The following is a 12,853-nucleotide window of genomic DNA, read 5'->3' as shown; positions in this document are numbered from 1 at the left end:
TTTGATCTCTTTGCAATAAACAGCTAGTAGTGGTATTGCTGGGTCAAAGGAAATGCCATTTCGTAGCTCTTTGGGTGTGGTTCCAAATTGTTCTCCAGAATTGTTGGACTTATTTGCAACTCCACCAACAGTGCAGTAGTGTCTGGGGTCTTCCTCATTCCCTTCAGTATTCCTTTTCTGTCTTGTCCCAACCTATCTGATAGGTGTGAGGTGGTACCTCAGAGTGGTTTTCATTTGCATTTCTCTTTTATCAGTAGTGATTTAGAGCATTTTTTCATGACATGATTTCTTCTGAAAATAGCCTATTCATAACCTTTGACTTCATTGATTTCACGTGACTATTTGATTTCTTCTGTTCATATCCTTTGACCATTTGTCAACTGGGGAATGGCTCTTTTATAAATTTAGCTTAATTCCCTCTGTGTTTGAGAAATGAAGCCTTCGTTATTGAAACTAGATGCAAAATTTCCCCAGATTTCCTATTTTCCTTCTAATTATGGCTGCATTATTTTATTGTTTTATGTTTGCAAAATCTTTTCAATTCAGATTTATCTATTTTACTTCCTATAATCCTTTGTACCTGTTGTTTGGTCTCCTACTGTTGAATAGATTCTGTCTATCTTTAGTTTTTATTTGTATCCTAGCTTCTAGGCTTGCTCTCTCTGTTTTCTCAAAGTCCCTGGGGCCAGTTTTAAGAATAAACCAAAAGAGGACACCTAGAGGACAATGTAGATGACATTTTTCTCTGGGTATGAATTGGAATGGATGTCTCAGAGTCATTTTTCTGAGGTTGGGACTACTGCTAAGACTCTGCTATGGTCATGGGGGACTGTTGACTTCTGAGGACTGTTTCATTCTCTACTGAAAGAAAAGGGAAAGTGCCTAGAATTTAACCTCTTTTTTTCTCCCACTATATTATGTCACTTGAAGAGTTCATTGGTTCCCATGTTTTCAGTGATCTCATCTCTGTTCAGATGACTATGTACTTGTCCAATTCTTATACCTCTCCCAACCTCCAATTTCTCATTTCCTACTGTCTGGATAGAGTGGCAGAGTGAATAGAACCTTGGGCCAGGAGTTAGACTTAAGAAGCTTAACTGGCTGTGTGACTCTGGGCAAGTCACTTAATCTGTTTCCTAATCTGTAAAATGATCTGGAAAAGGAAATGACAAATCATTCTAGTATCTTTGCCAGGAAGACATCAAATGGGGTCACAAAGACTCAGATACAATTGAAATGACTGAACAACTACAACTACTGAGAAAAAACCTTTTGTCTATCATTCCTTCCTGTACCTAACAAATCCCTCCAATTCTCTACCCGTGTTTCTGTTTGGAAATTTTTCAGGTCTCTTCTCTACTAAAAGAATCCTTCAATATCTTAATGATTGTTTTTTAGTCTGCAAAAAAAGCTTAAATTTATTTGTCCAAGTCTCTATCTTAACTTCCTTTTGTCTAAAAAAAAAAAGACTTCAATTCTAGGAATATATTTGTTTCGGTTTGAATTTTATTCTGTTCCCTTCAATTTCTGTGACCGTTTCTATCTCAACATTGCCTCAATTTCTGTGGATGTGTTTCTATCTGGATTTCTTCTGTACGTTAAAAAAAACAACAACAAACCACCTCAGTTTCTAAGGGCATGTTCCTAACTGGACTTCCTTTTCATTACTGCATCTCCCTTCCCCCAAAATATCTCGATTCCATAGCTGTGTTTTTTATCTGAATGTACTTTTCTTAACTAAAACAATTTCTCTTTTTTTCTATGGCTGTTTCTTTGGACTCATTTCTCTTCCCTTCTGTACTAAAAGAGTGCCTTAATTTTCTATATCAATGTTTCTCTCTGTATTTCCTTCTGTTTCTTTCTATTCCTTTTAAAAAAATGCTTCAATATCTATGAGTCTTGTTTGTCTCTGGACTTCCTTCTGTTCCTTTTTATATCCAGAAAATGCCTCAATGTGTTCTCTGTCTTGCTTTCTGTTCATCTTTGCCCTTAAAAGATGTTTAAATAACCCACTCCTCTGCTTTTGTGCTATATGGCATCTCTTCTTTGTGTGACTTGGATAAAAGGCCTACATGGTGTGCTGACTGAACTTGCAGATGACATAAGGTTGGGAGGATAACTAACACACTGGATGACAGAATCCAGAAGGGTCAACACATGCTAGAGAATTGATTGGAATTTTGCAGAAAATAAAATAGCTAGAGTCCCTGGAAATACCCGGGAGTGCAAGCTCAATAGAAATCAGCAGATTGGAATAAGAGGCAAGAAAGCAATTACCACCTTGACCTCATGGAGATGGCTACAGCTCCCAGAAGTAAGGAGATCAAGCCCAAGACCTTTGCCCTTGTCGTAGCCTATCTGGGTGGTAATAGGACAGTGACAAGCTAGAGTGCTCAGAAAAGGGCTACCAGGATGCTAAGGGATAGTAACTCCTTATCTTGTAAGGATTCTTTGAAGGGCTCAAGGATTTATGAGCAAATGAGTTGTTTTCACCCATGGAAAAGACTACCGCATGGAGGAAAGTCGATATTTGTTGAGTTTGGTTGTAGAGGACAGAAAAATGCATGGAACTTGCAATGAGGCAGATAGAGGATTGCTTCAGCACAAACTTCCTGAAATTTAGTTTGTTCTAGAAGTGGAAGAGGTTCCCTGGAAAAGTGGCAGGTTTTTACTTAGAGGCAAGAATGTGACTTTGGGTAGGTGACCATGGAAGTTCATTTCTGTTAACTGTTTATAACAGATGCTGTACCAGGCTGCTGAAGTCCCTTCCAGATCTCCATTCTGGGAGGCTGTGAGCTTTCTGAATCCTCAGTATACCCTCTTGCCTTGCTTCTTTCCTCAAGGGAAACTACAATTCCCAAAGTTCCCAACAGTTCATTAATGAACAATACTAATGATGCTTTTCTTAGGCCTCATTCTTGATCTCTCTATAGTACTCCTGGGGATGGATTTCACTCAGAGCCCAGGAGCCCTTAGGGTTTCTGTGACACCATTTCTCCTGATTTTACTTTGAATTAGCTCACCATTCTTCTAGTAGAGCAGCTAGGTGATGTGAATTGAGGGCTAGCGCTGGAGTCAGGAAGACCCAAGTTCAAATCCAGTCTTTGATACTTACTAGCTGTATGACCCTCTGCAAATTACTTAATAGCTGTTTGCCTCAGGTGGTTCCCCAACTGCAGATGGACAGTAGAATAGCATCTGCCTCCCTGGATTGTTGTGAGGATCAAATGCAGTGTCAGTAACAGGCTTACTTAGCACAGAGCTGGGCACATAGTAGCTCCTTAATATATGCTTTTCTTTCCAACTCTCCCTTCTCAGCCATGTCTTTTACTGAATTGTCATCCACATCACGACCACTTAATAGGAAATCTCTTTGCACCCTCTTCTGGGTTTTCCTCTCTTTTCCCTCTACACAACCTCCATGGGTGCCCCAGGATATAGCCTGTCTACTAAAAAAATCTCTCAGTCCTTTTGCTGTCCCAGTGCCCTGCTCTATCATTGAGTTCTGAAGTTCCTGGGATGTCTGTATAGTTATAATGAATGCTTCAAGATGCCTTGATTCTTGTGATATATATCTTGCACTCTATTTTCCCTGGGCCCCTAGGTCTATACTTCTGTCTCTTTGGGACCCTAAGATCCAAAAATTGTTTCTGGATGAGTGGGAGGGGGAGTAGGTATAGGCAGAGAAGAAAACAAGTTCAGATTGATGTTTCATGGAAAATGGGCTGGCTAACAAAGACCACCCTACCTTAAAGTCATAGGCAAACAGTCTCCTGTATTCAGAATGTGCCAAATAAATGTTATCTATTGTTTACTTACCCTGTGACCCTAGGCAAAATCCTGAAAATAAACCTCTTCCTCATTTGTAAAATAGTTGTCTTTCCTGTTCACAGGATTTTTAAACTATGATCAAATGAAGGAAAATAGTTGTTAAGATACAAAGTCCCCAAAACATGATTATATGGGGGGGGGGAAGAGATTGAGAGAGGGGAGAGAGACAGACAGACAGACAGAGACAGAGACAGACAGGGAAGAGACACAGAGACAGAGAGAGAATGAGAGAATAATATTTCAGGCAGAAACAATTGCTAAATCAACTTTCATTCTATTTCAAAGCAATTTGAGAACTATCTAAAATGGCATAGTCTCTGCTATCCCTTTACCCTCAGAACTTTCCTTCTATCCAATCATATCTATAGTAACAGTTATTTTGGAGCATGGAAAGTCATGTTCAAGTACATTTTGGTATTAACATGCCAAAACTATTCATTACTCTGTTCATCCCTTTATTAATAATGCACACTGCATTTTATTAAGTACTTACTGTTTGCCAGGCACTGGGAATAGAAATATTTTGCACTGAGAATACAAATGTAAGTAATAAGGAGGCATTCCTGGAACTCAAAAAAGCTTACATTCCCATGAGGTTAAGCAGCATACCAAAATGGTGCTGAAATGTAAGAGGAAAGTGGTACCAGATGGGCCTCTCCCTCCATATTAATGTCTCTTTGGGACCCTAAGTTCCAGAATTGATTATGATTAGATGGTGGGGGAAGTAGCTATTAGGCCACTATCTGGGTGACAAAGTAGACAATAGATTTTTTTTAAACCCTTACCTTCTGTCTTAGAATCAATACTGTGTGATGGTTCTAAGGCAGAAGAGCAATAAGGGCTAGGCAACCAGGTTAAGTGACTTGTTCAAGGTCACAAAGCTAGGAAGAACATGAGGCCAGATTTGAACCTAGTTTCTAGGCCTGGCTCTCAATACACTGAGCCACCTAGTTGCCCCTTTGATAAGGAAGTCTTGATCTTGGTTGGAAACTTCCTGATATAGAGATTCTAGAGATGAACTCTCTAGGAGGAGGAGATGTGGGTGTCTTTGTGGTGGTGGTGGGGTACACTGCTCCTGTAAGAAGACCACTGGGGCACAAGTGGGGAAGTAGTCCTGGAAGTATTGAGCCTATCTCAGGTTTGAAGGGAATAATGCCTTTGGTTGTCCTGGACCTCCTCTAGATCCAAGATAACCTCCCTGTGATCAGTACCTAAATTTTCTTATGAATAGAGGTTTGAGCTATGATTCTAGGTAGCTCTTGCCATAGTCAATTAAGGAGATGAAGAATAAAATGATTTTTTAAAAGAGGTAAGCTTCAAGGATTGATTTTCATACTTTCATTGTGTTCTTAAGAAAGTACTGTGATTTTTTTCTTTCATTAGGGAAAAGTCTGGAAAGGATTATTAGACTAAGAAAAATATTTCTCAGTATTTCTAGAGAAACTAAAAATAAGGTTTTAAAAATGATTCTACAATGGGCTATCTTTCTCTGGGCACCATTTTCAGTTACATTACTTTATCCAGAGTTTCCTTTCTCAAAGCTCAGAGAAATGGGGACATTTGTACCATATATTACTGTTTTTCAGATTCGGAACCTAGGATAAAGAGCACAGAGACTTCAAAAGAGACCATTCCAGGAGAAGAACCAACCCACAGAGAGAAAATTGAAAGTGGTGCTGATCATTGCTACTCTCCTTGTGGAGACTGTGGGGAAAGTGAGAGCCAGGTAAAGAGACAAGAGATGAAGCAGGAAAAAGATGTGAGAAAAATGATCAAACATCAGAAGATTCAAAATGGCGACAAAATCAATAAGCATAAGGAACATGGCAAAGCTTTCACTGAATATTCAAACTTTCCTAAACATCAAAAAACTCACGCCATTGAGAAGGCTTATACATGTAATGAATGTGGGAAGGTTTTCAATAAAAACTCTACCCTTGTTAATCATCAGAGAATTCATACTGGAGAGAAGCCTTATAAATGTAATGAATGTGGGAAAGCCTTCACTCAAAACTCTATCCTTATCAAACATCAGAGAATTCATACTGGAGAGAAACCTTACAAATGTGATGAGTGTGGGAAAGCTTTCATTGAGAGTTCTGCCCTTATTGTGCATCAGATGACTCATACTGGAGAGAAACCTTATACATGTAATGAGTGCGGGAAAGCCTTCAGTCAAATGTCAAACTTTAAAGTACATCAGAAGATTCATGATGGAGAGAAGCCTTACAAGTGTAATAAATGTGGGAAAGGCTTTGGTCAGCGCTCAACCCTTTTTAAACACCAGAGAGTTCATACTGGAGAGAAACCTTATAAATGTAATGAGTGTGGGAAAGCCTTTAGTCGGAGGTCGAACCTTAAGGTACATCAGAAGACTCATACTGGAGAGAAACCTTATAAATGTAATCAGTGTGGGAAAGCCTTTACTCTAAGGTCATCCCTTTTCAGTCACCAGAGAATTCATACTGGAGAGAAGCCTTATAAATGTGATGTGTGTGGGAAAGCCTTCTTTAGAAGATCAAATCTTAATTTACATCAGAAGAGTCATACTGGAGACAAACCTTATGTATGTACCAAATGTGGTAAAGCCTTTGCTCAGAAGTCAACCCTTTTCAAACATCACAAAATTCATACTGAAGAGAAACCTTTTAAATGTGATACATGTGGGAAAACATTCTTTGAGAGTTCAAGCCTTATTAGCCATAAGATGGTTCATACTGGAGAGAAGCCATATGCATGTAGTGAATGTGGGAGAGCCTTCAGTAAAAAGTCAGTCCTTGTTAATCATCGTAGAATTCATACTGGAGAGAGGCCATATAAATGTAAAGAGTGTGGGAAAGCTTTCAGTCAGAGCTCAAATCTTAGTGTACATCGAAAGATTCATACCGGAGAGAAGCCTCATAAATGTAATCAATGTGGGAAAGTCTTCACACAAAGGTCAACACTTTTCAATCATCAGAAAATTCACAATGAAGAGAAACCTTATAAATGTAATGAGTGTGGTAAAGCCTTTGTTCAGAGAACAAATCTTAAGGTACATCAGAAGATTCATACTGGAGAGAAGCCTTATCAATGTAATCAGTGTGGAAAAGCCTTCACTCAAAGTTCATCTTTTTTCAATCACCAGAGAATTCATACTGGAGAAAAGCCTTATAAGTGTAATCAATGTGGGAAGGCTTTCCTTAGAAGGTCAAACCTTAATGTACATCAGGAGAGTCATACTGGAAAGAAACCTTATAAATGTACTAAATGTCATAAAGCCTACACTCAAATGTCAACCCTTTTCAGACACCAGAGAAGTCATACTGGAGAGAAGCCCTATACTTGCAATGATTGTGGAAAAGCTTTCTTTGATAGCTCAACCCTTATTGTACATCAGATGACTCATACTGGAGAGAAGCCATATTCATGTAATGAATGTGGGAAAGATTTCACTACAAATTCAGTTCTTGTTAGTCACCAAAGAATTCATACTGGAGAGAAACCTTATAAATGTAATCAATGTGGGAAAGCCTTTAGTCGGAGTTCAAATCTTAATGTCCACCGAAAGATTCATACTGGAGAAAAGCCTTATACGTGTAATGAATGTGGAAAAGCTTTTGTCCAAAGATCAAATCTTAATGTACACCAGAAGATTCATATTGGAGAGAAGCATTATACATGTAATCAATGTGGAAAAAACTTCAATGAACACTCAGCTTTTTTAAATCACCAGAAAATTCATGATAAAAAGAAGCCTTCTAAACGTAAGCAATCAGGGAAAGCCTTTGTTAAGAAGTCAAATCATAATATACATAAGAAGACTCGTACTGAAGACAAACCTTATATATGCAGTCAATGTGGAAAAGCCTTCAGTGAACATGCGAAGCTTTTCAAACATCAGAGAATTCATACTGAAGAGAATCCTTATAAATGTAATGATTGTGGGAAAACCTTCATTCAAAGCTCTGACCTTGTTAAGCATCATAAAATGCACATTGAAGAGAAGAAGCCTTTTACATGTAATGAGTGTGGGGAAGCCTTCAGTGAAGAATCATCCCTTGTTAAACATCAGAATGTTCATACAGAGGGGTTAAAGAAATAGCAATCATAAGGAAGTCTTCAGCAACAACTCAAATCTTGTTTGCCAGACAAATCCTACTGAAAGGAGTCCTGTGATATGGGACCTGTGTGGTCTGCCTTCATTCGAACAATCATCTTGTCCAGAAGTTCTATAATGTCAGATCCTGAAATCTGACTTCTAGAACAACAGGTCTCTGATCCCATTTGTAAGACTCCCATTTGCTATGCGATTTCTGTATGAACTTTGCCTTTACCTCTAATTTGGGAGGTTTACTTTTTTTTTCCCTTTCCCTTTTTGCATTAGGCAGTTATGAAACCCAACTTATGTTTGTGTATTTAAAGGGACTTCAGGTGGATCCAGCACAGCCCTACCCAAAGCCCCAAATCAATTATGAATACAGAACTGTCAAGTTGTCCATCACTTTTTCCATTTCTAATTATATGTCATAGAAAGGCATTGGAGGATGGCAGGAAGTTCAGGACTTGAAGACAGAAGTCTGGCTCTGCCAGTTGCTGGCTGTGTTGACCAAGTTAATTCCCCTCGAGCATACTCATCTACAACATGTAGAGATGGGATTGGCTCGGGTTATTTCTGAGATCCCTTCTGGTTCTAAGCATTATGAAACCTCAGAAACCATCAGTCCCTGCCTCCTTACCTTTCTCATATTTGTGAAGGGACTGAGACCCTTAGAGAGGTGAGGGCTTGTATAGGATCACCCAGTAAGTCAGGAGAAGAGACTGAACTAGACTCTGTCCTTTTGCTCCTGTTTTCAAGTCCAGGATTCACCTTCTCAACTCTCAAAATATCCAGTCCTAATAAGATCTTAATAGGTCTCTGTGATGACCTGTTTCTTCTGCTTTCTAACTCTAACCCTAACCTAAGCCCTAACCTAGAGGGCAGAATGCACTAAGAGATACTAGAACTCTCAACTTCATTCTTTTGTCTATTCTGGACCCAACCTTCCTCCATCCAGAGTTCCAGGCCCATTTCATCTTTCCCTCCTGTTCTCCAGAAGTGATATCTGAGGGTGCTTCAGAATGGTTATCTAATCTCTGGGAAAGAAGGAGAAAGGGATATTGTGGAGCCAATCAGTCTTCCTGGAGAGATAATGGGAGAGAGAGGGATTACCTTCTACAGGAGGACTTTCTTCATTCTAGCTTTTCTCCTCTATTGATTGCCTACAGTTTTCCTGTCTGTCAAAGTTGTTCATAATCATGTGTAATTGTTTCCATCATGATAATGCATTTTCATCTTGTATTATGCTACCCCCCATGGAACATTTGGCTAACCAAAGCCTGTTTCTTGTTAATATTAACCCTGCCTTCCTAAAATCTGATTCATCAAATTATAGCAAGGAGCCAAAAAAGGAGTTGGAGCTTCCTTTAACTAAAAGGATTCTTTTAACCCTTGGTCCTTTGATTATCTTTGTAAATTCCTTCCTCTCAGTTAGAAAATTGTGACTTCTTTTAAAATGTAGTCTTGTAGTTTTATAAATGTAGTATTTTGCAAACTTGGTGTTGAAATATGTAATTATGTTTACTAGTTTATCCTAACTTCATTTGTTCAACTGTAAATGAAGGAAGCATAAGAAATTAATTGCTTTGACTGGGCCTGAGTGACCTTTATGAATGACCCAAGAGGCCATAAAGTAGTAGGTTAAAAAAAAGATTTTTCTCTGACAGTAATTTTCTCTATCAAGATTTTGCCAAAAATTCCAGCCTTGGTTTAGTTATTTTTCTATTACCTGAACCTGTGCTGAAGCATAATAAAACCTAGGTTTTTATCTCTAAAATATCTGTATTGTGGTAGATTTATTTAGAAGCAGTAACCTATCATATGAACTTGTAAAGACAGTCCATGACCTCAAGGAATTTATAACACAGAAGGAAGTTTGAAACCTTTCAGCTCAGAGATCTACAAAGGGGTACCTGGTGCCAAGACAATGATATTCCCAGATCAACTAGAACTGCCCATGGGAGGTTCAGTGCCCAGTCCTCTTTACAGTTTACATGTAATTTAAATAGATTATCTCATTTAGTTCCCAATTCAGAGCTATAAGGGACCTTCAATATCATTTATCCCAACCTCCCTCATTTTATAGATAAAGGAACCTTTAGGCCAGATAGGCTCGGTCATAAAGATAATGAGGAGAACTAGGATTTGAACCCATGCCCCTTGACATGGAAAAAAATGTTATTCTCTTCCTTTGTATCACAAAATCTCTCTAGGGAAATTGATGCCTCGTATGAAGAAGAGATTTATTTAGTTAGGGCCAGAGCTAAGCCCTGAACCCAGACCTTCTGACTCCAAATATGCTGCCCTTTGTCATTGTCTCCTGAATGACCAAGCATGTGCTCAACAGCCTATTTCTAGGATATTCAAAATCACTGAAGATGTCAGAGATCCAGGGCAGAGAACACAGCTAGATGGATAAAGGGCGGCTTGGTGTGTCCTTTGGAATGGAGTGAGATGAAAGAAATTGGGGAGCTAGAGTTGGAGGATGAGAGAGGATATCTGTGTGTGGCATTAGACAAGTGACATCACCTTTGTACCTTTTTTTCCCTCAAATTAAAAAAAAAACACACCCCATATCTTCCGTTTTAGAATCAATACTATGTATTGCTTCCAAGTCAGAAGAGCAGCAAGAGCTAGACAATTGGGATTAAGTGACTTGCCCAGGGTCACACAGCTAGGTAGTGTCTGAGGCCAGATTTGAACCCAGGACCTCCCATCTCTATATGTCATTAACTATGAAGCTGGGTGAGAGGTAGGTAGTTTGGAAAAGGCCATCAAGGGAAACAGTTCTCATGATTAGAGAACAAAAGTCTTAGCAGCCATTCTTAAAGGAGGATATCAGAGGACCTGTCCCTATATAATATAAAGTCCTTCCCCCTCCAGCTTTAGGGAAGAGTCATTGCATAGAATACTCCAGGTTTCAAAAGCTTCAGGACAAGTCCAAAATCATGGGTTAAGTACTTGGTTGTGTCAGGGCTCAGAGCTTTGGAAATTATCTAAGTCAGGCCTTTGCTTCAACAAGCTTCCAGCCTTGCCACAGGTTGGACCTCAATGGAGATAAATGGAATTTTGTAAAGAAAACTGTTACAAGAAATGATAAGAATAATGGTTTTAAGAAAACCTGGAAAGTTTTATGAACTGATACAAAGTGAAGTGAGCAGAACCAGGAGGACATCTACACAGTAACAATATTGTAAGCATGATGAACTGTAAAAGACTTGGCAATTCTGATCAAGACAGTGAACCAGGACAATTCCAAAGGAACTATGATGAAAAATGCCAGCCACCTCCAAGAAAGAACTAACTCCAAGTACAGATTGAAGAGTACTTTTTTCACTTTATTTTTATTGGGGGTGGGGACACGGTTTGTGTGTGTGTGTTTTCTTTTGCAATATGACTAATGGAAATATATTTTGCATGACTTCATATGTATAATTGATATATTGCTTGACTTTTCAAAGAGTGAATAGGAGGGAGAAAATTTGGAACTCGAAATAAATGTTTAAAAAATTTTTAGAAATGTTATAAGGAAATATTTAGTGAAATAAAAACATTAAAAAAGAAAGCTGTCTGTGTTAGATACTGTACATCAGTAGCCATACTCTTGAGGACTTTTCATGATTTTACCAGTTATCTCAACATCTTCATTTCTTCTAACTTGAAGACCCCAGAACGTCAATGCTAGTTGATAGGCTCTGGGTGGAGGGAGATCCAGCAAAGAACACAGAGAAGGAGCAGTCAGTTAAGAGCCAGGACAAAGTGGAATCCCAAAAACCTACAGAGAAGATGGTATTAAATGGGAGAGAGTGATCAACAGAGTCAAAGAGTCAACTGAGTTTGTTTTGTTTTCAGTATTGGGGATACCTGGGTGTGTTTGTAAGTAGTAGGAAATGAGCCAGTAGAGAGGGAAAGTTTAAAAATAAATAGAAGAGTAGGATTGACAGCACAGGTAAACTGTTAGAAGAAATGGAATCACTTGAGCTTGTAGAGGGCTTAACCTCCTTGGTAAGGAGTAAGGCCACTTTATCATGTAAGACTGGGGTGAAGGAAGAGATTAGCAAATGGAATGATAGGAGATAAGGAAGAGGAGAAAAGAAGGAATTCATGGTAAATCTCAATTTTTTTTTGTAACTTGAGGCAAAGTTCTCAATGAGAGTAAAGGCAGGTGGAACCATGGCAAATTTGGAGAGGAGTAAAGATATTTGGAAGAGCCGGAAACAGTGAAATAGTGAGTTGATAAGGCGGGCATAATAGGATTGTTTAGTAGCAATGGAGGCCCAGTTGAGACCATTTGGCAAAAATTTGTAGTAGACCCGGTCAAAAATCATTGCAAGATTTTTTTCCATCTGATTAGGAGTGAAAGTAAAGAATGGCAAGTGATCCAAGGCTAAGGCTTGTCATGGGGTAACCAGCAATATATTAATGTGGGATAGAAACTCAGGGGAGGAAGTTTAAGAGTTTACTTGGGTCACTGAAGAGTCAAGACAGGGAGAAAAGGAGAGAGTTCAGGGGAGAGGTCCTAGGAGATGATTGAGTGGTTCAAGGTATTGAAAGTCAGGTTGCAGAAGAGTTGTGTGTGACTCTTTGACCCATTTGGGTTTTCTTGGCAAAGATATCAGAGCAATTTGGAAACTGAGGCAAACAGGGTGAAATGACTTGCCCAGGGTCCCACAGCTAATGTTTGAGGCTGGCTTTGATCCCAAGTCCTCCTGACTCCAGGTTTGGCACTCTCCACGGTACCACCTAACTGCCAAGATGGAGAGTAGGGTTATGTAAGACAAGGCAGAGGTAAAGGTGAAATGTCACCAATTGTGGTCAGGCAATAGAATTTTCACAATTCCCGAACATGGAGGTGGTACATTGTGGGTGATGGCAAGAGGAAGAGTAGCTCATGGAAGGTATGGAGGCTGGGGAATTGAATCATTAGGATATTTGAGCAAAGAA

General features: G+C 39.1%; 2 protein-coding genes across 2 annotated transcripts in view; both read left to right on the top strand.

The window, feature by feature from the left end:
• Positions 1-11,474, top strand: part of LOC100618583 (zinc finger protein 665-like) — a 32,378-nt gene extending 20,904 nt beyond the window's left edge. The window contains exon 3 of the mRNA XM_056796283.1: positions 5,418-11,474. Coding sequence (XP_056652261.1) covers positions 5,418-7,915 — 2,498 coding nt within the window. The 3' untranslated portion in view covers positions 7,916-11,474. The remainder of the gene's footprint in view (positions 1-5,417) is intronic.
• Positions 1-12,853, top strand: part of LOC100010077 (zinc finger protein 665-like) — a 131,891-nt gene that overhangs the window by 42,698 nt on the left and 76,340 nt on the right. The window lies entirely within an intron of this gene.

This window comes from Monodelphis domestica, chromosome 4 (genome assembly GCF_027887165.1).
Source record: "Monodelphis domestica isolate mMonDom1 chromosome 4, mMonDom1.pri, whole genome shotgun sequence".
Taxonomy (NCBI): Eukaryota; Metazoa; Chordata; class Mammalia; order Didelphimorphia; family Didelphidae; genus Monodelphis; species Monodelphis domestica.
Note: the sequence above shows the minus strand (reverse complement) of the source record. Positions and strands in the feature narration are given on the sequence as shown.